This window comes from Oncorhynchus mykiss, chromosome 3 (genome assembly GCF_057628025.1).
Source record: "Oncorhynchus mykiss isolate SJ-2025 chromosome 3, ASM5762802v1, whole genome shotgun sequence".
In the NCBI taxonomy this organism is placed as follows: Eukaryota; Metazoa; Chordata; class Actinopteri; order Salmoniformes; family Salmonidae; genus Oncorhynchus; species Oncorhynchus mykiss.
In genome coordinates, this window is record NC_143024.1 from 3,021,813 (window position 1) to 3,048,044 (window position 26,232).

The following is a 26,232-nucleotide window of genomic DNA, read 5'->3' on the forward strand; positions in this document are numbered from 1 at the left end:
GTCTTAAACCCAGGCCTTAAACCCAGGCCTTAAACCCAGGCCTTAAACCCAGGCCTTAAACCCAGGTCTTAAACCCAGGCCTTAAACCCTGACTTTGTTTATTTGAATGAAACACTGTTGACTTGGATGGTGATTCTTGGTTTGGACACAACGTTCATATGAGAGTCCCTAAAGCTTCAGGTTGTGTCAGATTTATTGTTAGGAACAAATGATTGGAACAATAAACATTGTGGACCAGTCAATGGATGGAATAATTGGTGAAAGATTTGAACACAGTGTGTTGTAACAATGTTTTATTTTATCTTGTGATCTACCACTGGGAGGGTTCTACAAGGGGACCTGACTCACCTGGTGCAGGTGTCTTCTGGACACATTTACCACTGGGAGGGTTCTACAAGGGGACCTGACTCACCTGGTGCAGGTGTCTTCTGGACACTGATGATCTACCACTGGGAGGGTTCTACAAGGGGACCTGACTCACCTGGTGCAGGTGTCTTCTGGACACTGATGATCTACCACTGGGAGGGTTCTACAAGGGGACCTGACTCACCTGGTGCAGGTGTCTTCTGGACACATTTACCACTGGGAGGGTTCTACAAGGGGACCTGACTCACCTGGTGCAGGTGTCTTCTAGACACTGATGATCTACCACTGGGAGGGTTCTACAAGGGGACCTGACTCACCTGGTGCAGGTGTCTTCTAGACACTGATGATCTACCACTGGGAGGGTTCTACAAGGGGACCTGACTCACCTGGTGCAGGTGTCTTCTGGACACTGATGATTTACCACTGGGAGGGTTCTACAAGGGGACCTGACTCACCTGGTGCAGGTGTCTTCTGGACACTGATGATTTACCACTGGGAGGGTTCTACAAGGGGACCTGACTCACCTGGTGCAGGTGTCTTCTGGACACTGATGATTTACCACTGGGAGGGTTCTACAAGGGGACCTGACTCACCTGGTGCAGGTGTCTTCTGGACACTGATGATCTACCACTGGGAGGGTTCTACAAGGGGACCTGACTCACCTGGTGCAGGTGTCTTCTGGACACTGATGATCTACCACTGGGAGGGTTCTACAAGGGGACCTGACTCACCTGGTGCAGGTGTCTTCTGGACACTGATGATTTACCACTGGGAGGGTTCTACAAGGGGACCTGACTCACCTGGTCTTCTGGACACTGATGTCTCTGGGTCTTTCTAGAAACTAGGGTACAAGTCAGGATTTCCTGTACTGGACAACTTGTTACATCTGAAGTCATTGATAATAATCAGCAATTTTTTTCATGCCATTACATTAAGAGAAACACCAGAAGAAAGATGCCCAAGGCCCCTGCTCATCTACATGAACGTGCCTTAGGCATGCTGCAAGGAGGCATGAGGACTGCAGATGTGGCCAGGGCAATAAATTGCAATGTCTGTACTGTGAGACGCCAAAGACAGCGCTTCAGGGAGACAGGACGGGCAGCTGATTGTCCTCGCAGTGGCAGACCACGTGTAACAACACCTGCACAGGATCGATACATCCGAACATCACACCTGCAGGACAGGTACAGGATGGGAACAACTGCCCGAGTTACACCAGGAACGCACAATCCCTCCATCAGTGCTCAGACTGTCTGCAATAGGCTGAGAGAGGCTGGACTGAGGGCTTGTAGGCCTGTTGTAAAGGGCAGGTCCTCACCAGACATCACCGGCAACAGCGTCGCCTATGGGCACAAACCCACCGTCGCTGGACCAGACAGGACTGGCAAAAAGTGCTCTAAAATTGATTAAATTAGTTTTTTTTCCCCCTCGTCAATCTACACACAATACTTAATGACAAAGCAAAACAGGTTTTTAGAAATGTTAGAAAATGTATAAAAAAATGAAAAAACAGAAATACCTTATTTAAGGTCCCACAGTAGACAGTGCATGTCAGAGCAAAAACCAAGCCATGAGGTGGAAGGAATTGTCCGTAGCGCTCCGAGACAGGATTGTGTTCGAGGCACAGATCTTGGGGAAGGATACCAAAACATTTTTGCAGCATTGAAGGTCCCCAAGAACACAGTGGTCTCCAATATTCTTAAATGGAAGAAGTTTGGAACCACCAAGACCAGAGCTGTCCGCACAGCCAAACTGAGCAATCTGTGGAGAAGGGCCTGTACAAATATTTACACATGTTAAAGTTTGCTGAAAATAAACGTAGTTTATCTCTCCTGGCTCCTGTGGAAGGAACCATGGAATGAAGCCCTGTGAAATAAGACGCTGGTGAAATGATTTTATATTATGTTATGTTATTATGTTTAGGTTTTATGGAACCGTCTTCTATGTCAGAGAAGAACCAACAAAAGGTTTTCAACTGGGATACATTCATTCAGAAAGTATTCAGACCCCTTGACGTTTTTCACATTTTGTTACGTTACAGCCTTATTCTAAAATAGATTGCATAGTCTTTCCCTTCCCCTCCTTTCCCACCGAGCTCCTTGTGTGGCCAGATGAGAACCCGGAATACTGCCTCTGGCAATAGAAGTAGGTAGGTCGGGAATGTTCTAGATGAAGAAGAGGGTGTATGTGCTGTCTGGGATTTAAGGGGGAGGTGTGGTCCACTGTTTCTGTTTTAACAACAAACACGGCGTTTCTATTCCTTCATCCCCAGCCGATGACATCAAGCCCTGTCCGCGCTGCGCTGCTTACATCATCAAGATGAACGACGGCAGTTGTAACCACATGACCTGCGCCGTGTGCGGCTGTGAGTTCTGCTGGCTCTGCATGAAGGAGATCTCTGACCTGCACTACCTGAGGTGAGAGGCAGAGGGGTGAGGAGTCTGTCAACACTCAGGGAGTACATCACTATCTATACAGGAACCACAGGGTTCTGCCTCTGAATAGCCAGAGTTCTGCTAGGCTATATGCCCTAGACTGTCCCCTGGTCAGCCTGTCAGGGTTGGGTTGTTATCATCTCTGTCCTCTGGTCAGCCTGTCAGGGTTGGGTTTTAATCATCTCTGTCCTCTGGTCAGCCTGTCAGGGTTGGGTTGTTATCATCTCTGTCCCCTGGTCAGCCTGTCAGGGTTGGGTTGTTATCATCTCTGTCCCCTGGTCAGCCTGTCAGGGTTGGGTTGTTATCATCTCTGTCCCCTGGTCAGCCTGTCAGGGTTGGGTTGTAATCATCTCTGTCCCCTGGTCAGCCTGTCAGGGTTGGGTTGTTATCATCTCTGTCCCCTGGTCAGCCTGTCAGGGTTGGGTTGTAATCATCTCTGTCCCCTGGTCAGCCTGTCAGGGTTGGGTTGTAATCATCTCTGTCCCCTGGTCAGCCTGTCAGGGTTGGGTTGTAATCATCTCTGTCCCCTGGTCAGCCTGTCAGGGTTGGGTTGTAATCATCTCTGTCCCCTGGTCAGCCTGTCAGGGTTGGGTTGTAATCATCTCTGTCCCCTGGTCAGCCTGTCAGGGTTGGGTTGTAATCATCTCTGTCCCCTGGTCAGCCTGTCAGGGTTGGGTTGTAATCATCTCTGTCCCCTGGTCAGCCTGTCAGGGTTGGGTTGTAATCATCTCTGTCCCCTGGTCAGCCTGTCAGGGTTGGGTTGTAATCATCTCTGTCCCCTGGTCAGCCTGTCAGGGTTGGGTTGTAATCATCTCTGTCCCCTGGTCAGCCTGTCAGGGTTGGGTTGTAATCATCTCTGTCCCCTGGTCACCAGCCCGTCAGGATGTACCTTCTGGGGCAGGAAGCCGTGGAGCAGGAAGAAGAAGATTCTGTGGCAGCTGGGCACGCTGGTGGGCGCTCCGGTGGGCATCGCTCTGATCGCTGGCATCGCCGTCCCCGCCATGATCATAGGCATCCCTGTGTACGTGGGGAGGAAGGTGAGCTGACCCTAAACACACGGCAGACTGAGGTCATCAGATGACATCAGCCGTCGTGTTGACAGATAGATGACCAGACAACAGAGAAGCCGTTCATCAGTAATGGGTCTGTGCTGTAAACGGGATGATCAGGTGGAAGTCTAGTCGTCTGTACAACCAGAAAGATGATAATCAGCTCGTGGACTAAAGATGGAGGAATGTACTGGAGAACTTAACCTACAGCGTTGTTTCCAACAACTACTGTGTACGAGTCAATGATTACACAGGCTTGTTTTATATGAACACAGAATAATAGTTGTTTTATATGAACACAGAATAATACAGTTGTTTTATATGAACACAGAATAATACAGTTGTTTTATATGAACACAGAATAATACAGTTGTTTTATATGAACACAGAATAATACAGTTGTTTTATATGAACACAGAATAATACAGTTGTTTTATATGAACACAGAATAATACAGTTGTTTTATATGAACACAGAATAATACAGTTGTTTTATATGAACACAGACAGAATAATACAGTTGTTTTATATGAACACAGACAGAATAATACAGTTGTTTTATATGAACACAGAATAATACAGTTGTTTTATATGAACACAGACAGAATAATACAGTTGTTTTATATGAACACAGACAGAATAATACAGTTGTTTTATATGAACACAGAATAATACAGTTGTTTTATATGAACACAGACAGAATAATACAGTTGTTTTATATGAACACAGAATAATACAGTTGTTTTATATGAACACAGAATAATACAGTTGTTTTATATGAACACAGAATAATACAGTTGTTTTATATGAACACAGAATAATACAGTTGTTTTATATGAACACAGAATAATAGTTGTTTTATATGAACACAGAATAATACAGTTGTTTTATATGAACACAGAATAATACAGTTGTTTTATATGAACACAGAATAATACAGTTGGTTGTTTTATATGAACACAGAATAATACAGTTGTTTTATATGAACACAGAATAATAGTTGTTTTATATGAACACAGAATAATACAGTTGTTTTATATGAACACAGACAGAATAATACAGTTGTTTTATATGAACACAGACAGAATAATACAGTTGTTTTATATGAACACAGACAGAATAATACAGTTGTTTTATATGAACACAGACAGAATAATACAGTTGTTTTATATGAACACAGACAGAATAATACAGTTGTTTTATATGAACACAGACAGAATAATAGTTTTATATGAACACACAATAATACAGTTGTTTTATATGAACACAGACAGAATAATACAGTTGTTTTATATGAACACAGAATAATACAGTTGTTTTATATGAACACAGACAGAATAATACAGTTGTTTTATATGAACACAGACAGAATAATAGTTTTATATGAACACAGAATAATACAGTTGTTTTATATGAACACAGACAGAATAATACAGTTGTTTTATATGAACACAGACAGAATAATACAGTTGTTTTATATGAACACAGACAGAATAATACAGTTGTTTTAATGAACACAGACAGAATAATACAGTTGTTTTATATGAACACAGCATAATAACGTTAGCCAATAGATGGAACCACTGCATCACTCGTATGATGTGTTTTCAGTAAGTCGAGAGTCATGGTTCTCCTCACAGTACGGTGACCCCTGACCTAACCCTGTCTGTCAGATCTTTGACCCCTGACCTGTAACCCCCATCTGTCAGATCCATGACCCCTGACCTCTAACCCCCATCTGTCAGATCCATGACCCCTGACCTCTAACCCCATCTGTCAAATCCATGACCCCTGACCTCTAACCCCCATCTGTCAGATCCATGACCCCTGACCTCTAACCCCCATCTGTCAGATCCATGACCCCTGACCTCTAACCCCCATCTGTCAGATCCATGACCTCTGACCTGTAAACCCCCATCTGTCAGATCCATGACCCCTGATCTTTAACCTCCATCTATCAGATCCATGACCCCTGACCTGTAACCTCCATCTGTCTGTCAGATCTATAACCTCTGACCTCTAACCCAGTCTGTCTGATCTATAACCCCTGTATGTCCGTCTGTCTGGACTATAACCTCTGACCCGTCTGCCTGTCAGATCTATAACCCCTGACCTTTAACCCCTGTATGTCTGTTAGATCTATAACCGCTATGAGGGGAAGATCTCTCCTCACAGGAGGAACCTGGTGATAGCAGGAGGAGTCACTCTGTCTGACCTATAACCTCTGACCTCTAACCCGTCTGTCTGTCTGTTAGATCTATAACCGCTATGAGGGGAAGGACATCTCTCCTCACAGGAGGAACCTGGTGATAGTAGGAGGAGTCACTCTGTCTGTCATCATGTCTCCTGTGGTGGCAGCCGTCTCTGTCGGTCAGTATACTGTATTCTGTCTGTCATCATGTCCCCTGTGGTCAGTATACTGTACTCTGTCTGTCATCATGTCCCCTGTGGTCAGTATACTGTACTCTGTCTGTCATCATGTCCCCTGTGGTCAGTATACTGTACTCTGTCTGTCATCATGTCCCCTGTGGTCAGTATACTGTACTCTGTCTGTCATGTCCCCTGTCATGCACTTTGGATTTTATTAAAGTCAACCCCCGGGGCCTGTCTCCCCCCCGGGGCCTGTCTCCCCCCCGGGGCCTGCTAACACAGGGATCTCTGGTTGTTTAGATGAGCTAGTAGTGACCGACTGCTCTTAGGAGACACAGGGGTCTCTGGTTGTTTAGATGAGCTAGTAGTGACCGACTGCTCTTAGGAGACACAGGGGTCTCTGGTTGTTTAGATGAGCTAGTAGTGACCGACTGCTCTTAGGAGACACAGGGGTCTCTGGTTGTTTAGATGAGCTAGTAGTGACCGACTGCTCTTAGGAGACACAGTGGTCCCTGGTTGTTTAGATGAGCTAGTAGTGACCGACTGCTCTTAGGAGACACAGTGGTCTCTGGTTGTTTAGATGAGCTAGTAGTGACCGACTGCTCTTAGGAGACACAGTGGTCTCTGGTTGTTTAGATGAGCTAGTAGTGACCGACTGCTCTTAGGAGACACAGGGGTCTCTGGTTGTTTAGATGAGCTAGTAGTGACTGACTGCTCTTAGGAGACACAGTGGTCTCTGGTTGTTTAGATGAGCTAGTAGTGACCGACTGCTCTTAGGAGACACAGGGGTCTCTGGTTGTTTAGATGAGCTAGTAGTGACCGACTGCTCTTAGGAGACACAGGGGTCTCTGGTTGTTTAGATGAGCTAGTAGTGACCGACTGCTCTTAGGAGACACAGTGGTCTCTGGTTGTTTAGATGAGCTAGTAGTGACCGACTGCTCTTAGGAGACACAGGGGTCTCTGGTTGTTTAGATGAGCTAGTAGTGACCGACTGCTCTTAGGAGACACAGGGGTCTCTGGTTGTTTAGATGAGCTAGTAGTGACCGACTGCTCTTAGGAGACACAGTGGTCCCTGGTTGTTTAGATGAGCTAGTAGTGACCGACTGCTCTTAGGAGACACAGTGGTCTCTGGTTGTTTAGATGAGCTAGTAGTGACCGACTGCTCTTAGGAGACACAGTGGTCTCTGGTTGTTTAGATGAGCTAGTAGTGACCGACTGCTCTTAGGAGACACAGTGGTCTCTGCTGGTTGTCTGGTGTCCCTCCCCAGGGTGTGAGGTGGTTAACTGTCTCTCTCTCTGTGTGTCCAGGCATCGGCGTGCCCATCATGCTGGCGTACGTGTACGGTGTGGTGCCCATCTCTCTGTGTCGCAGCGGGGGCTGTGGCGTCTCCACTGGTAATGGGAAAGGAGTCCGCATCGAGTTCGATGACGAGAACCAGATGACCGCAGGGAGTGGGGCGCAAGCTACTGGTACGTCTCTCCACACACACACACACACACACACACAGAGACACACACACACACACACAGAGTGAGTAACCTCGTGTTTAGTCTGAATGAGTTGCGTTAGCTGACTCATTGTGACTGGACTCTGATGACCTCTGACCCTCCTAGAGGAGGAGAATGTTCAAAAGGTGAGGTTTGACTACAGGCCTTCAAGAAAAGACGAGGCCATAGAGGGGAGAGAACCAACAGGAGAAAGACCTTGTCTTTTAGTTTATAGAGCGGTTCTGATGAACTCCTGCTCTCTCCCCTGTCTCCTCAGACACGACCTCTGTGGCGGACACCAGGAACAACCCCAGCATCGGAGAAGGTAGCGTGGGGGGCATGACGGGCAGTCTGAGTGCCAGCGGGAGCCACGTGGACCGGATGGGCGCCATGAGGGACAACCTGAGTGAGAACGCCTCCACCATGGCCCTGGCTGGGGCCAGCATCACCGGATCTCTGTCTGGCAGCGCCATGGTCAACTACCTGAACAGGTCAGTACTTTTGGATTGGATTTAACCTCTATTCAACCAGGTTAGTCTCGTTGAGATAAAAACAGATTTTTTTTTTTTTCAAGAGAGATTTGAACCAAGATGGGTCAGTAGTGTGATAGGTGTTGTTTTACAGGGTCAGTAGTGTGACAGGTGTTGTTTTACAGGGTCAGTAGTGTGACAGGTGTTGTTTTACAGGGTCAGTAGTGTGACAGGTGTTGTTTTACAGGGTCAGTAGTGTGATAGGTGTTGTTTTACAGGGTCAGTAGTGTGATAGGTGTTGTTTTACAGGGTCAGTAGTGTGATAGGTGTTGTTTTACAGGGTCAGTAGTGTGACAGGTGTTGTTTTACAGGGTCAGTAGTGTGACAGGTGTTGTTTTACAGGGTCAGTAGTGTGATAGGTGTTGTTTTACAGGGTCAGTAGTGTGATAGGTGTTGTTGTACAGGGTCAGTCCCAGCAGTATGATAGGTCCAGTGTAATGTGTTGTTGTACAGGGTCAGTCCCAGCAGTATGGTAGGTCCAGTGTAATGTGTTGTTGTACAGGGTCAGTCCCAGCAGTATGATAGGTCCAGTGTAATGTGTTGTTGTACAGGGTCAGTCCCAGCAGTATGGTAGGTCCAGTGTAATGTGTTGTTGTACAGGGTCAGTCCCAGCAGTATGATAGGTCCAGTGTAATGTGTTGTTGTACAGGGTCAGTCCCAGCAGTATGATAGGTCCAGTGTAATGTGTTGTTGTACAGGGTCAGTCCCAGCAGTATGATAGGTCCAGTGTAATGTGTTGTTGTACAGGGTCAGTCCCAGCAGTATGATAGGTCCAGTGTAATGTGTTGTTGTACAGGGTCAGTCCCAGCAGTATGATAGGTCCAGTGTAATGTGTTGTTGTACAGGGTCAGTCCCAGCAGTATGATAGGTCCAGTGTAATGTGTTGTTGTACAGGGTCAGCCCCAGCAGTATGGTAGGTCCAGTGTAATGTGTTGTTGTACAGGGTCAGTCCCAGCAGTATGATAGGTCCAGTGTAATGTGTTGTTGTACAGGGTCAGTCCCAGCAGTATGGTAGGTCCAGTGTAATGTGTTGTTGTACAGGGTCAGTCCCAGCAGTATGGTAGGTCCAGTGTAATGTGTTGTTGTACAGGGTCAGTCCCAGCAGTATGGTAGGTCCAGTGTAATGTGTTGTTGTACAGGGTCAGTCCCAGCAGTATGATAGGTCCAGTGTAATGTGTTGTTGTACAGGGTCAGTCCCAGCAGTATGATAGGTCCAGTGTAATGTGTTGTTGTACAGGGTCAGCCCCAGCAGTATGGTAGGTCCAGTGTAATGTGTTGTTGTACAGGGTCAGCCCCAGCAGTATGATAGGTCCAGTGTAATGTGTTGTTGTACAGGGTCAGCCCCAGCAGTATGATAGGTCCAGTGTAATGTGTTGTTGTACAGGGTCAGTCCCAGCAGTATGGTAGGTCCAGTGTAATGTGTTGTTGTACAGGGTCAGTCCCAGCAGTATGGTAGGTCCAGTGTAATGTGTTGTTGTACAGGGTCAGTCCCAGCAGTATGATAGGTCCAGTGTAATGTGTTGTTGTACAGGGTCAGTCCCAGCAGTATGATAGGTCCAGTGTAATGTGTTGTTGTACAGGGTCAGTCCCAGCAGTATGATAGGTCCAGTGTAATGTGTTTTTGTACAGGGTCAGTCCCAGCAGTATGATAGGTCCAGTGTAATGTGTTGTTGTACAGGGTCAGTCCCAGCAGTATGATAGGTCCAGTGTAATGTGTTGTTGTACAGGGTCAGTCCCAGCAGTATGGTAGGTCCAGTGTAATGTGTTGTTGTACAGGGTCAGTCCCAGCAGTATGATAGGTCCAGTGTAATGTGTTGTAGGGTTACATGCCTTGCTCAAGGGCACATGGACATATTCTTCACTTTGTTGCCTTGGTAATTTGAACCAGTGACCTCTGTCTCAAACCGCTCGGCTACCTGCCATCAGGATCAGAAAGACCAAGTACGCATCACGCTTTCTTACCATGGCAACGCGGACTAGTGACATCAGGTGACAACCAGAAACCACTACATCTCAACAACCTGTTCATCTGTAGGTGGTTTGAACTCCTAGTGACCCCTGGTCCTGGTGCTTTAGGTTGGCTTGGAGGGAATTCCAAGACCCGATCAACTACCAGTGTTGGGTCAGTGTTGGGGTCGGCTACCTCAACGGGTCAGTGTTGGTGTCGGCTTCCTCAACGGGTCAGTGTTGGGGTCGGCTACCTCAACGGGACAGTGTTGGGGTCGGCTACCTCAACTGGACAGTGTTGGTGTCGGCTTCCTCAACGGGTCAGTGTTGGGGTCGGCTACCTCAACGGGTCAGTGTTGGGGTCGGCTACCTCAACGGGTCAGTGTTGGTGTCGGCTACCTCAACGGGTCAGTGTTGGGGGTCGGCTACCTCAACGGGACAGTGTTGGTGTCGGCTTCCTCAACGGGTCAGTGTTGGGGTCGGCTACCTCAACGGGTCAGTGTTGGTGTCGGCTACCTCAACGGGTCAGTGTTGGGGTCGGCTACCTCAACGGGTCAGTGTTGGTCGGCTACCTCAACGGGACAGTGTTGGTCGGCTACCTCAACGGGTCAGTGTTGGGGTCGGCTACCTCAACGGGTCAGTGTTGGGGTCGGCTACCTCAACGGGACAGTGTTGGGGTCGGCTACCTCAACGGGTCAGTGTTGGTGTCGGCTACCTCAACGGGACAGTGTTGGGGTCGGCTACCTCAACGGGACAGCGTTGGGGTCGGCTACCTCAACGGGGCAGCGTTGGGGTCGGCTACCTCAACGGGACAGTGTTGGTGTCGGCTACCTCAACGGGACAGTGTTGGGGTCGGCTACCTCAACGGGACAGTGTTGGGGTCGGCTACCTCAACGGGACAGCGTTGGGGTCGGCTACCTCAACGGGACAGCGTTGGGGTCGGCTACCTCAACGGGACAGCGTTGGGGTCGGCTACCTCAACGGGACAGCGTTGGGGTCGGCTACCTCAACGGGACAGCGTTGGGGTCGGCTACCTCAACGGGACAGCGTTGGGGTCGGCTACCTCAACGGGACAGCGTTGGGGTCGGCTACCTCAACGGGACAGTGTTGGGGTCGGCTACCTCAACGGGACAGCGTTGGGGTCGGCTACCTCAACGGGACAGCGTTGGGGTCGGCTACCTCAACGGGACAGCGTTGGGGTCGGCTACCTCAACGGGTCAGCGTTGGGGTCGGCTACCTCAACGGGACAGCGTTGGGGTCGGCTACCTCAACGGGTCAGCGTTGGGGGTCGGCTACCTCAACGGGTCAGTGTTGGGGTCGGCTACCTCAACGGGTCAGTGTTGGGGTCGGCTACCTCAACGGGACAGTGTTGGGGTCGGCTACCTCAACGGGTCAGTGTTGGTCGGCTACCTCAACGGGTCAGTGTTGGTCGGCTACCTCAACGGGTCAGTGTTGGTCGGCTACCTCAACGGGTCAGTGTTGGGGTCGGCTACCTCAACGGGTCAGTGTTGGGGTCGGCTACCTCAACGGGACAGTGTTGGGGTCGGCTACCTCAACGGGACAGTGTTGGGGTCGGCTACCTCAACGGGACAGCGTTGGGGTCGGCTACCTCAACGGGACAGCGTTGGGGTCGGCTACCTCAACGGGACAGTGTTGGGGTCGGCTTCCTCAACGGGACAGTGTTGGGGTCGGCTACCTCAACGGGACAGTGTTGGGGTCGGCTTCCTCAACGGGACAGCGTTGGGGTCGGCTACCTCAACGGGTCAGCGTTGGGGTCGGCTACCTCAACGGGTCAGTGTTGGGGTCGGCTACCTCAACGGGTCAGTGTTGGGGTCGGCTACCTCAACGGGTCAGTGTTGGGGTCGGCTTCCTCAACGGGTCAGCGTTGGGGTCGGCTACCTCAACGGGTCAGCGTTGGGGTCGGCTACCTCAACGGGTCAGTGTTGGAGTCGGCTACCTCAACGGGTCAGTGTTGGGGTCGGCTACCTCAACGGGTCAGTGTTGGGGTCGGCTACCTCAACGGGTCAGTGTTGGTCGGCTACCTCAACGGGACAGTGTTGGTCGGCTACCTCAACGGGACAGTGTTGGGGTCGGCTACCTCAACGGGACAGTGTTGGGGTCGGCTACCTCAACGGGACAGTGTTGGGGTCGGCTACCTCAACGGGACAGTGTTGGGGTCGGCTACCTCAACGGGACAGCGTTGGGGTCGGCTACCTCAACGGGACAGTGTTGGTCGGCTACCTCAACGGGTCAGTGTTGGGGTCGGCTTCCTCAACGGGACAGCGTTGGGGTCGGCTACCTCAACGGGACAGTGTTGGTCGGCTACCTCAACGGGTCAGTGTTGGAGTCGGCTACCTCAACGGGACAGCGTTGGTCGGCTACCTCAACGGGTCAGTGTTGGGGTCGGCTACCTCAACGGGTCAGTGTTGGAGTCGGCTTCCTCAACGGGACAGCGTTGGTCGGCTACCTCAACGGGTCAGTGTTGGGGTCGGCTACCTCAACGGGTCAGTGTTGGAGTCGGCTACCTCAACTGGACAGTGTTGGTCGGCTACCTCAACGGGTCAGTGTTGGGGTCGGCTACCTCAACTGGACAGTGTTGGTCGGCTACCTCAACGGGTCAGTGTTGGAGTCGGCTACCTCAACGGGACAGTGTTGGTCGGCTACCTCAACGGGTCAGTGTTGGGGTCGGCTACCTCAACGGGACAGTGTTGGTCGGCTACCTCAACGGGTCAGTGTTGGGGTCGGCTAATGAGAGACTGGACAGGATACCAACCTTACTGTCAGGTGGCTGTAGGTCCATCTGGCTGTATGCACCTTGTATTGTGACTGGAAAAATAAACTAAGGTCTGATCTCCTCCCCCGGTCCTGTCCTCTCTCCTCCCCCGGTCCTCTCCCCTCCCCCCTGTCCTCTCTCCTCTCCTGTCCCCCCGTGTCCCCTGCTTCAGGTTGGAGGTCCAGGCTGATGTTCAGAAGGAGAGGTGTAGTCTGAGTGGAGAGTCGGCCACCTTCAGCTTGGGGACCATCAGTGACAACGCTAGCACCAAAGCAATGGCTGGATCCCTTCTCAACTACAGGTCAGGGCCGTGTCTCTTAGAAACATTAACATTTCAATGACATCTCCACAGAGGACTTGTCTCTCTCCTGTAGACCTGTGTTCAACTTGCCTCTTCCTTTCTGTCTGGCGGTGTTTTGTGTAGAGATGGGACCAGTATGGAGGTGCAGGTGGACATAGAGCCGGGTAAGTCCGCTGGTCAACTACACGACCACGCTATGGATGATGGGAGAGACGCTGGGCGCTGTGGCTGGTCCTGCCACCCTGGATGCCCCTCAGAGGGCCAGGATGGCACCGCCAAGTCCTCCTCCTCTTCCTCGGGGAAGAAGAGTAAAAGCAAGCTGAAGAAGGGAGGAGGCTGTAAGATCCAGGAGACGAGGGAGGATATGGACGCTCGTCTCCTTGAGCAGCAGAGCACCAACTCCTCAGAGTTTGACTCTCCCTACCTCAGCGGCTCTCTGCCCTCCGTAGCCGACTCTCACTCCTCCCACTTGTCAGAGTTCAGCGGCGGCTCTGACCTGGAGATCACGAAGACGTCCTGCGGCCACGGATCCTCGTCTGACTACCACAGCCGCTTCGCCACAGTCAGCCCTCTGCCTGAAGTAGAGGGAGACCGGCTGGAGGCGTTACCCTCACCCCGAGGTGTCCTCTCCCAGCCTCACTCCCCGGTCTCCTCGCCCTGTCCCGAGGTGTCCGTCTCCCCGAGGTGTCTGATAGCAGAGGAAAACATCAACCAGGTGTGTCCTACGAAGGCAGATTGTGACTGTATTACAGGAGGAGCCCTTCCCGTTGGACAGCTGCTGCAGGAGAACAACAACAACAACCTGCAGGCCCGTCCCTCCAGCCTGTTCCAGACCTCCTGTATTCAGACTGACATCTGACCTAAAAACACCAGATTTTGGTTTCACAGAATATTTTTTTTTCTTTCTTCCCCAGAAGACAAAAGCTTTGAATGGACATTTCTGTCGTCCAGAAGTGTGGAAAAACCTCAGCTCAGTCAGTAGGACTTGTTTTAATAACAGCAAGGTGAAGGCTGTTGTTTCCTGTCATGTGACCCCTATTGCAGTGTTTCCCGACTGGCTGCTGTCCCTCCTCACAAGCAGGAGTGAAAGAGACCCGTCACTGACCCCCGGGCGGACTGTCAGTCAAGCTGGGGATCAGGACGCAACGTTCAGGAACCTTCAAGCTCTCAAAACGCCAAGTTGAACTTTAATATGAACCAGGCAATACTATCCTTCGTGTTCTCTTCAGTTTTAAAATGAGTTTATAATTAAGCCACTTCTGTTAAGTGATGATTTGTACTTATTATAATTCGATACTAGTCCGCTGGAAGGAATTTAAAAGCCTGGTAGTAGTTTATCTACGGCTAGCTGAGAGGGACAAACCATTCTATCTACGGCTAGCTGAGAGGGACAGAGTACTGGAGCAGAGTACTGTTGCTAGGTAGAAGTAGAGCTGGGTCTCTGGAAGGCCATGGTTTAAACATCCCGAAGATGGATGAATCACGCTGAGGGTTAATTATAATAGCCACAACCCACCAATGAGAGAGTCACTTCCTTGAAATTGTTTAACAAATATTTTTCAACCGTCAGTAAAATAAAATTGTGCTTTTTTTTTTTTTTTCAGGCTGAAGATGCTTTCACCTCACATAATAAGATAACTTTCATATCTGTTATAACCAATGGTTTATATATACACTAGATGACTGACAGGGGGCGCTGTGTTGAAGCCACCGTGCCTCCATCTTGGCTCTCCCCCCCCTCCATTGTAAAAAAAATGTTTTGGAAGCTAAAGAAATGTATTTATTAATTGGTTTTAACAACATGTATTCCATTACAGACACCTTAATATTTTTACATTATATAATGTGAGCTTAAACGTACAAATAAAATAATATATAACATTTTCCTTTTTAGATTCATGTTACTGTCCCCACTAAAACAAAAAAAACATTTGATTGAAACACTGTAGAATTCCATTCATTCCTATGGAGGCCTGCTCCTAATGGAGAGAGCCAATATGGCCGACCGGTGGCTTCAAAGCATCTCAATGGCCAACACATAACAACATCAGTAATCCATCCCCTACTGGGGAGAGCCAATATGGCCGACCGGTGGCTTCAAAGCATCTCAATGGCCAATACATAACATCAGTAATCCATCCCCTACTGGGGAGAGCCAATATGGCCGACCGGTGGCTTCAAAGCATCTCAATGGCCAATACATAACATCAGTAATCCATCCCCTACTGGGGAGAGCCAATATGGCCGACCGGTGGCTTCAAAGCATCTCAATGGCCAATACATAACATCAGTAATCCATCCCCTACTGGGGAGAGCCAATATGGCCGACCGGTGGCTTCAAAGCATCTCAATGGCCAATACATAACATCAGTAATCCATCCCCTACTGGGGAGAGCCAATATGGCCGACCGATGGCTTCAAAGCATCTCAATGGCCAATACATAACATCAGTAATCCATCCCCTACTGGGGAGAGCCAATATGGCCGACCGGTGGCTTCAAAGCATCTCAATGGCCAACACATAACATCAACAATCCAGGGTTTATATACGTTGGTTATTACTCATTGTGCCTTTTTGAAAAGGAAAAGCTGTTTTTCCTCTTTCTAATCGTCTGCATCTCTCCACCTCCTTCTAGACTTTAAAAAGCTAAAACAACAGATGTCAGATGGTCTCTCTTGACCATGCCAGGAGAGATACTAGACGAGTAGGGCTTCATAATACTGTGGTAGACTTTACACGTCTTGTTCAATTGCCTACCAAAGACAGCACTCAGGCTCTTGAGAACTCTTGTTCCTGGTAACCCTTGACGACGTCTGTTTTGTCATCCCCCAGACTACTCCACCTGGTGCAGCATGTCTACACCATGTGGTTAAACATGTCAAAATAAACACAGGAATATATACAGGCTGCTTGTTTGTTGTTGTTGTCTAATACGCTTTACAAATGCTACGCAAATAACAGGAGGCCAGAGTCTCCTGCTGTTAACCAGACTGGTTCCATAAATGTACTGCAATGCTCAGAGTGTATGTACGGGGATATCATCAGTTGACCCCTATTCCTGTCTGTGTCTCAAATGACAGTCTATTCCCCGACACAGTGCACAGGTAGTGTACTATCTAGAGAGTAGTGTGCCATCAGGGCCGCATGGCGTCTGTTCCGTGTCTCCTGCCGGTCTGTGAAGACATGTGGCTGAATGATGACATCTCTGGACTGATTTAAATGCTGCTGCCTCTCCTCCCCTCACACACGTTGTCTGTGTTTATTCCCTGATTCATTCTCTGCACTGTCCATTTCCTGTTGGTTTAATTCTCTGCACTGTCCATTTCCTGTTGGTTTAATTCTCTGTCCTGTCCATTTCCTGTTGGTTTAATTCTCTGCCCTGTCCATTTCCTGTTGGTTTAATTCTCTGCACTGTCCATTTCCTGTTGGTTTAATTCTCTGCACTGTCCATTTCCTGTTGGTTTAATTCTCTGCACTGTCCATTTCCTGTTGGTTTAATTCTCTGCCCTGTCCATTTCCTGTTGGTTTAATTCTCTGCCCTTCCCATTTCCTTTCCTATACTTTAAACACTAGTGCCAGTTAGATTTTCTAATTTGTGCAGAATGACATTATCCTGTCCCCAGATCTGTGTTTGATGTGGTAATGACCAAAGGAGATGGACAGAGGACACACACAGATCTGGGACCAGGCTAGAATGGCATTTAAAGGTATCTGTATATTAGTTTGCTAATTTCCTTTTACAATGTGTGTAAAATGCATATCTAAAAAAATAAATATCTCTTAAACTTTTCCTGGTCGGTCTCCTCCCTAAGGTTGTTGTTAATGGTGGCGTCTCAATGTGGAGACTGATCGACTGAATGACTGACATTGCACTGTGTTTTAGAGGCTTCAAGAAGGAAACTGAAATATAGTATAGAGACATGAAACTGCCGATCTAGTTTAATGAATCACAGACCAGCATGTGAGTCTTCAGCAGGTTCTACTAAGCGGACATGTGGAATTGCTTTAATACGATGGTCATATGGAATTGTTTTAATACGATGGTCATATGGAATTGTTTTAATAAGATGGTCATATGGAATTGTTTTAAGAGGGTCATACCATGGATCATTGAGTTATTTCATTTAGAATTATATTTCCCCTGTAGGTATCAAAACACAAATATAATTAAATTATTTAATAAAATACTACATTTGGCCTTTACTGCTATAGTCAATATTTCTCTGGGCTATCTTAAGGAATAAGGTTTTGAGGTGTCCTCTGTCTATGAGATATAAGAAAGATCTGGAACTATATGTTTTTTCTACATTTGAACCCCTTTTGGGGTGCATAAAACTACTATGATAATTTTTAAAGGTTACCTTTTAGGTTTTTAATTTTTAACGGTTACCAGGTTACCTTCAGATGAGAACACCCATCGTGTTCGTGAGAGTCTCCCCTTTCTATAGGAGGGCCACATTAGTCTGTAGGGGAGACCTTTCAGACGTTCTAGACATTTCCCGTGATGTCTCCTGGTCGGACAAACAGCCTTGTAGCTCTTCCATTTTTCACCACAGGTACGGAGGGAAGGCTGACAAACGAGGATGCGGTGGATTGAGACCGCAGCCCTTCCAAAACACAAATGACATGTCCAAAAAGGATGGAACATCTCATTACAAAATCATTGGCATTAATATGGAGTTGGTTCGCCCCTTTGCTGCTATAACAGCCTCCACTCTTCTGGGAAGGCTTTCCACTAGATGTTGGAACATTGCTGCTATAACAGCCTCCACTCTTCTGGGAAGGCTTTCCATTAGATGTTGGAACATTGCTGCTATAACAGCCTCCACTCTTCTGGGAAGGCTTTCCACTAGATGTAGGAACATTGCTGCTATAACAGCCTCCACTCTTCTGGGAAGGCTTTCCACTAGATGTTGGAACATTGCTGCTATAACAGCCTTCACTCTTCTGGGAAGGCTTTCCACTAGATGTTGGAACATTGCTGCTATAACAGCCTCCACTCCTCTGGGAAGGCTTTCCACTAGATGTTGGAACATTGCTGCTATAACAGCCTCCACTCTTCTGGGAAGGCTTTCTACTAGATGTTGGAACATTGCTGCTATAACAGCCTCCACTCTTCTGGGAAGGCTTTCCACTAGATGTTGGAACATTGCTGCGGGGACACTGATGTTGGGCGGTTAGGCCTGGCTTGCAGTCGACTTTCCAATTCATCCCAAAGGTGTTTGATGGATTTGTGCAGGCCAGTCAAGTTCTTCCACACCGATCACGACAAACCATTTGTGTATGGACCTGGCTTTGTTCATGGGGGAATTGTCATGCTGAAACAGGAAAGGGGCTTCCTCAAACTGTTGCCACAAAGTTGGAAGCACAGAATCGTCTAGAATGTCATTTTATGCTGTAGCGTTAAGATTTCCCTTCACTGGAACTAAGGGGCCTGAACCATGAAAAACAGCCCCAGACCATTATTCCACCTCCACCAAACTTTAAAGTTGGCACTATGCATTGGGGCAGGTAGCGTTCTACTGGTATCTGCCAAACCCAGATTCGTCCGTCGGACTGCCAGATGGTGAAGCGTGATTCATCACTCCAGAGAACGTGTTTCCACTGATCCAGAGTCCAGAAGAGGTGAGCTTTACACCACTCCAGCTGATGCTTGGCATTGCGCATGGTGATCTTAGGCTTGTGTGCGGCTGCTCGGCCATGGAAACCCATTTCATGAAACTCCCGACCAACAGTTCTTGTGCTGACGTTGCTTCCAGAGGCAGTTTGGAACTCGGGAGTGAGTGTTGCAACCGAGGACAGAAGCGCCTCAGCACTCAGCGGTCCAGTTCTGTGAGCTTGTGTGGCCTATGTTGTTGCTTCTAGATGTTTCCACTTCACAATAACAGCACTTACAGTTGACCGGGGAAGCTCTAGCAGGGCAGACATTTTACAAACTGTCTTGTTGGAAAGGTGGCATCCTATGACGGTGCTAGACTTGGCGCTCCGCTTACCATGTGGTAGCAGAGAGAATGGTCTATGACTAGGGTGATTGGAGTCTCTTGACAATTTTATGGGTTTTTCTCTGACACCGCCTATTATATAGGTCCTGGATGGCAGGAAGCTTGGCCCCAGTGATGTACTGGACCGTACGCACTACCCTCTGTAGCGCCTTACGGTCAGATGCAGAGCAGTTGCCATACTAAGCGGTGATGCAACCGGTCAGGATGCTCTCGATGGTGCAGCTGTAGAACCCTTTTGAGGACCTGAGGACCCATGCCAAATCTTTTCAGTCTCCTGAGGGGAAATAGGTTTTGTCGTGCCCTCTTCACAACTGTCTTGGTGTGTTTGGACCAAGATAGTCCGTTGGTGATGTGGACACCAAGGAACCTGAAACTCTTGACCCGCTCCACTACAGCCCCGTCGACGTGAATGGGGGCCTGTTCGGCCCTCTTTTTCCTGTAGTCCACGATCAGCTCCTTTGTTTTGATCACATTGAGGGAGAGGTTGTTGCCCTGGCACCACACTGCCAGGTCTCTGACCTCCTCCCTATAGGCTGTCTCATCATTGTCGGGGATCAGGCCTACCACCAGGTCTCTGAACTCGTCCCTATAGGCTGTCTCATCGTTGTCGGGGATCAGGCCTACCACCAGGTCTCTGACCTCCTCCCTATAGGCTGTCTCATCGTTGTCGGGGATCAGGTCTACCACCAGGTCTCTGACCTCCTCCCTATAGGCTGTCTCATCGTTGTCGGGGATCAGGCATACAACCAGGTCTCTGACCTCCTCCCTATTGGCTGTCTCGTCGTTGTCGGGGATCAGGCCTACCACCAGGTCTCTGACCTCCTCCCTATAGGCTGTCTCATCGTTGTCGAGGATAAGACCTACCACCAGGTCTCTGACCTCCTCCCTATTGGCTGTCGCGTCGTTGTTGGTGATCAGGCCTACCACCAGGTCTCTGACCTCCTCCCTATTGGCTGTCTCATCGTTGTTGGGGATCAGGCCCTACCACCAGGTCTCTGACCTCCTCCCTATAGGCTGTCTCATCGTTGTTGGGGATCAGGCCTGTCTCATCGTTGTCGGGGATCAGGCCTGTCTCATCGTTGTCGGGGATCAGGCCTACCACCAGGTCTCTGACCTCCTCCCTATAGGCTGTCTCATCGTTGTCGGGGATCAGGCCTACCACCAGGTCTCTGACCTCCTCCCTATAGGCTGTCTCATCGTTGTCGGGGATCAGGCCTACCACCAGGTCTCTGACCTCCTCCTATAGGCTGTCTCATCGTTGTCGGGGATCAGGCCTACCACCAGGTCTCTGACCTCCTCCCTATAGGCTGTCTCATCGTTGTCGGGGATCAGGCCTACCACCAGGTCTCTGACCTCCTCCCTATAGGCTGTCTCATCGTTGTCGGGGATCAGGCCTACCACCAGGTCTCTGACCTCCTCCCTATAGGCTGTCTCATCGTTGTCGGTGATCAGGTCTACCACCAGGTCTCTGACCTCCTCCCTATAGGCTGTCTCATCGTTGTCGGTGATCAGGTCTACCACTGTTGTGTCGTCTGCAAACTTAATGACGGTGTTGCAGTCGTGGGTAAACAGGGAGTACAGGAGGGGACTAGCACACACCCCTGGGGAGTACAGGAGGGGACTAGCACACACCCCTGGGGAGTACAGGAGGGGACTAGCACACACCCCTGAGGGAGTACAGGAGGGGACTAGCACACACCCCTGAGGGAGTACAGGAGGGGACTAGCACACACCCCTGAGGGAGTACAGGAGGGGACTAGCACACACCCCTGAGGGAGTACAGGAGGGGACTAGCACACACCCCTGAGGGAGTACAGGAGGGGACTAGCACACACCCCTGAGGGAGTACAGGAGGGGACTAGCACACACCCCTGAGGGAGTACAGGAGGGGACTAGCACACACCCCTGAGGGAGTACAGGAGGGGACTAGCACACACCCCTGAGGGAGTACAGGAGGGGACTAGCACACACCCCTGAGGGAGTACAGGAGGGGACTAGCACACACCCCTGAGGGAGTACAGGAGGGGACTAGCACACACCCCTGAGGGAGTACAGGAGGGGACTAGCACACACCCCTGAGGGGCTCCAGTGTTAAGGATCAGCGTGGCAGACGTGTTGTTACCTACCCTCACCACCAGGATCCAGTTGCAGAGGGAGGTGTTTAGTCCCAGGATCCTTAGCTTTGTGATGAGCTTCGTGGGCACGATGGTGTTGAACGCTGAGCTGTAGTCAACGAACAGCAAGCATTCTGAGGCAGATATCAGTTTTTAGTGACAATAAGAATCAAGAGGACAATTGGTCTTCACTTTTATTCAGTTTTTCATAACATTAATATATTCACAATCATTGTGATTTGTACAGTATCAGAGAAATAAGCATGTATAAACTATTTATCCCAGTTTTATTGTTAAAGAACCATTTACATTTTTGACTTAAAACACATTTTTACATATTTTTTATTTTGCTATAGAATGGTTAAACCAAGCGACTCCCTTAAACCAAGCGACTCCCTTAAACCAAGCGACTCCCTTAAACCAAGCGACTCCCTCACTGAGCCGCTAGCCCGCTGACCGTTCAGCTATATTGCTATAGAATGGTTAAACCAAGTGACTCTCTTAAACCAAGCGACTCTCTTAAACCAAGCGACTCTCTTAAACCAAGCGACTCTCTTAAACCAAGCGACTCCCTCCCTGAGCCGCTAGCCCGCTGACCGTGCAGCTATATTGCTATAGAATGATTAAACCAAGCGACTCCCTTAAACCAAGCGACTCCCTCCCTGAGCCACTAGCCCGCTGACCATGCAGCTATATTGCTATAGAATGGTTAAACCAAGCGACTCCCTCCCTGAGCCACTAGCCCGCTGACCGTGCAGCTATATTGCTATAGAATGGTTAAACCAAGCGACTCCCTCCCTGAGCCACTAGCCCGCTGACCATGCAGCTATATTGCTATAGAATGGTTAAACCAAGCGACTCCCTCCCTGAGCCACTAGCCCGTTGACCGTGCAGCTATATTGCTATAGAATGGTTCAACCAAGCGACTCCCTCACTGAGCCGCTAGCCCGCTGACCGTGCAGCTATATTGCTATAGAATGGTTCAACCAAGCGACTCCCTCACTGAGCCGCTAGCCCGCTGACCGTGCAGCTGTATTGCTATAGAATGGTTAAACCAAGCGACTGGTACATTCAGGACACAGAAAGAAGAAGAACACACTGACATTTTGACAAGTCATTTTAAATGTTTTTAAATGTACTATTGTCTTCTGCAACGAACAGAACATCTGAAATGGGTTCACGACAGAACATCTGAAATGGGTTCACGACAGAACATCTGAAATGGGTTCACGACAGAACATCTGAAATGGGTTCACAACAGAACAGTGTAGATCCATGAGCTGAACTCCAAAGGCACATCTCACAAAGATGCTGCTTCTCGTCTCTCCACTGTGAGCATTAGACTGCTGGATGGAAGGGTGCTCTGCTGGCTGACTGGCTGACTGGCTAGCTGGCTGGCTGGCTGGCTGGGGCATTTTGCATTAGGCTGCTGACTACTGCAGATGGAAGGGTGTTCTGCTGGCTGACTGGCTGACTGGCTAGCTGGCTGGCTGGGGCATTTTGCATTAGGCTGCTGACTACTGCAGATGGAAGGGTGTTCTGCTGGCTGACTGGCTGACTGACGGGCATTTTGCATTAGACTGCTGACTACTGCAGATGGAAGGGTGCTCTGCTGGCTGACTGGCTGGCTGGCTGGCTAGCTGGCTGACTGGCTGACTGGCTGGCTGGCTGGCTGACTGACTGGGGCATTTTGCATTAGACTGCTGACTACTGCAGATGGAAGGGTGCTCTGCTGGCTGACTGACTGACTGACTGACTGACTGGCTGACTGACTGGGGCATTTTGCATTAGACTGCTGACTACTGCAGATGGAAGGGTGCTCTGCTGGCTGACTGGCTGACTGACTGACTGACTGACTGACTGGCTGACTGACTGGGGCATTTTGCATTAGACTGCTGACTACTGCAGATGGAAGGGTGCTCTGCTGGCTGACTGGCTGACTGACTGGCTGGCTGACTGGCTGGCTGACTGGCTGGCTGACTGGCTGGCTGACTGGCTGACTGGCTGGCTGGCTGGCTGGCTGGCTGGCTGGCTGACTGACTGATGCTGGGGCATTTTCATAACTTCTGGTAATTTCTTCAAAAGATACATGTTTTTACACACTTACTTTGCATTTACCTTGACCTCCAGTCCTGTATAATTCCCCGTTTAGTATTGAGCACATTGTACGTTGCTTCATCATTGTTTTCAGACAAATGGGGGTTATACACAGAACTGAGACGACTGCCCCAAAACTAGCATTGTATTTCTAGACAGAGAACGGATGGTCAAATACTCCTTGAACCCCAGAGGAAATAGTGCTGTTTGGATCGTTTATTCGCTTGGTTAATATTGTGATTTATGCATCATGCATTAATCTAGTTCAATATCAGCACGATAAAGCTGTACAACAACATGTTGTCTTCTGAATAGCCTCTGGGGCTAACGCTAGCCCGGTCAATTCAAGTCGTTATGTCTTCCAAGCTTTAAAAAAAAAAATCACACCCGGGAAACAAATCAACCGTCCTATTGGCCAGTCAAAGCAGCCTGGGAAAGTAGTCCTACATTGTTATGGTTGTTATCTGATTTGACAAGGTTCTGCAGGCTGGAGAATGGACCTGGCCCGCAGAACACGGACCCAGCAGGAGGATGGACCTGGCCCGCAGAACACGGACCCAGCAGGAGAATGGACCTGGCCCGCAGAACACGGACCCAGCAGGAGAATGGACCTGGCCCGCAGAACACGGACCCAGCAGGAGAATGGACCTGGCCCGCAGAACACGGACCCAGCAGGAGAATGGACCTGGCCCGCAGAACACGGACCCAGCAGGAGAATGGACCTGGCCCGCAGAACACGGACCCAGCAGGAGAATGGACCTGGCCCGCAGAACACGGACCCAGCAGGAGGATGGACCTGGCCCGCAGAACACGGACCCAGCAGGGAAATGGACCTGGCCCGCAGAACACGGACCCAGCAGGGAAATGCTGACAGATATCGTGGAACATTGGACCTTATGCATTGATGTTTTTTAAAAGCTAAATAATTCACAACATTTACTGTCGGTCAACTAAAACAGATCAGGGTGAAAAAGGTCTTTGGAGAGAGAAATACCTAGTAGAGGTCGGTAGAGATGTGATGTATTACACAGAGATAAATACCTAGTAGAGGTCGGTAGAGATGTGATATATTACACAGAGAGAAATACCTAGTAGAGGTGTCGGTAGAGATGTGATGTATTACACAGAGATAAATACCTAGTAGAGGTCGGTAGAGATGTGATATATTACACAGAGAGAAATACCTAGTAGAGGTGTCGGTAGAGATGTGATGTATTACACAGAGATAAATACCTAGTAGAGGTCGGTAGAGATGTGATGTATTACACAGAGAGAAATACCTAGTAGAGGTCGGTAGAGATGTGATGTATTACACAGACAGAAATACCTAGTAGCGGTCGGTAGAGATGTGATATATTACACAGAGAGAGAAATACCTAGTAGAGGTCGGTAGAGATGTGATATATTACACAGAGAGAGAAATACCTAGTAGAGGTCGGTAGAGATGTGATATATTACACAGAGAGAAAGAGACAGGTCGGTTTGGGTCCGTAATGCTCTGAGCTCGTTCAGCATCTTCTGAGTCGTGTTGTGCAACGTTGCATAGATCCAGTACGTCATGTTGGGAGCTTCACGCAGGACAGAGTGAAGGGTCGCGTTTGAGAACATCAAAACCGTGGTGTATCATGGGTAAATTGTGACTTGACCTACAAAATAATATTGAGAGGTTATTTATGACGCAAGGTGATTTGCAGTCTGGACTCGTATTTAAAGTCGGCTGTGATGTTTCCAAATGGTGCCTTATTCCCTCCATAGTGCACTCGGTAATAGGGACCTATTTGGGATGCGCTCCAGCAGGCCAGACAGGGTCAGAGGTTAGAGGTCAGATGTACTTGTTGGCCAGGTTCTGCACATCGTTCTTACTGAAGGCATCACTGTCCACAGCAGACAGACGGTCAAACAGTCGAGTCATCTGATCATGTTCACTCTTTAGCAGCATCACGACGACCTGGTAACACACAGAGACGAGAGGTTAACACACAGAGACAAGAGGTTAACACACAGAGACGAGAGGTTAACACACAGAGACGAGAGGTTAACACACAGAGACGAGAGGTTAACACACAGAGACGAGGGGTTAACACACAGAGACGAGAGGTTAACACACAGAGACGAGAGGTTAACAGGGCATCTGTTAACTTCACTAGGGTAGGGGGCAGCATTAGGACATTTGGATGAAACGCGAGCCCAAATTAAACTGCCTGCTACTCAGGCCCAGAAGCTAGGATATGCATATAAGGTTAACACACAGAGACGAGGGGTTAACACACAGAGATGATTAAACTGCCTGCTACTCAGGCCCAGAAGCTAGGATATGCATATACGGTTAACACAGCATCACGACTACCTGTTGATACACAGTGGCCTTTTAAACAGCTGTTTCCCTGATCGGTATCAATAAACAATACAACATCACAGTGGTCAAAACAGCAGCGTCAGTACTACAACCTGACAACAGTAGAGACACACAGTGGTCAGTACTACACCCTGACAACAGTAGAGACACACAGTGGTCAGCACTACAACCTGACAACAGTAGAGACACACAGTGGTCAGCACTACAACCTGACAACAGTAGAGACACACAGTGGTCAGTACTACAACCTGACAACAGTAGAGACACACAGTGGTCAGTACTACAACCTGACAACAGTAGAGACACACAGTGGTCAGTACTACAACCTGACAACAGTAGAGACACACAGTGGTCAGTAGAGACACACAGTGGTCAGTACTACAACCTGACAACAGTAGAGACAC

The 26,232-nt window shown here is 49.0% G+C and overlaps 2 protein-coding genes across 3 annotated transcripts in view; one reads left to right on the forward strand and one right to left on the reverse strand.

Moving 5' to 3' along the window:
• The window catches only part of LOC110525147 (E3 ubiquitin-protein ligase RNF19A), a 64,513-nt gene extending 47,464 nt beyond the window's left edge, over nt 1-17,049 (forward strand). For both annotated transcript variants that reach the window (XM_090219382.1, XM_090219389.1), the window contains exons 4-10: nt 2,639-2,783; nt 3,676-3,838; nt 6,105-6,219; nt 7,528-7,689; nt 7,985-8,198; nt 13,130-13,258; nt 13,382-17,049. In XM_090219382.1, coding sequence (XP_090075508.1) covers nt 2,639-2,783; nt 3,676-3,838; nt 6,105-6,219; nt 7,528-7,689; nt 7,985-8,198; nt 13,130-13,258; nt 13,382-14,117 — 1,664 coding nt within the window. In that variant the 3' untranslated portion in view covers nt 14,118-17,049. The remainder of the gene's footprint in view (nt 1-2,638; nt 2,784-3,675; nt 3,839-6,104; nt 6,220-7,527; nt 7,690-7,984; nt 8,199-13,129; nt 13,259-13,381) is intronic.
• Nucleotides 17,050-21,558: 4,509 nt separating this feature from the next.
• Nucleotides 21,559-26,232, reverse strand: part of spag1b (sperm associated antigen 1b) — a 58,932-nt gene continuing 54,258 nt past the window's right edge. The window contains exon 18 of the mRNA XM_090219374.1: nt 21,559-25,420. Coding sequence (XP_090075500.1) covers nt 25,295-25,420 — 126 coding nt within the window. The 3' untranslated portion in view covers nt 21,559-25,294. The remainder of the gene's footprint in view (nt 25,421-26,232) is intronic.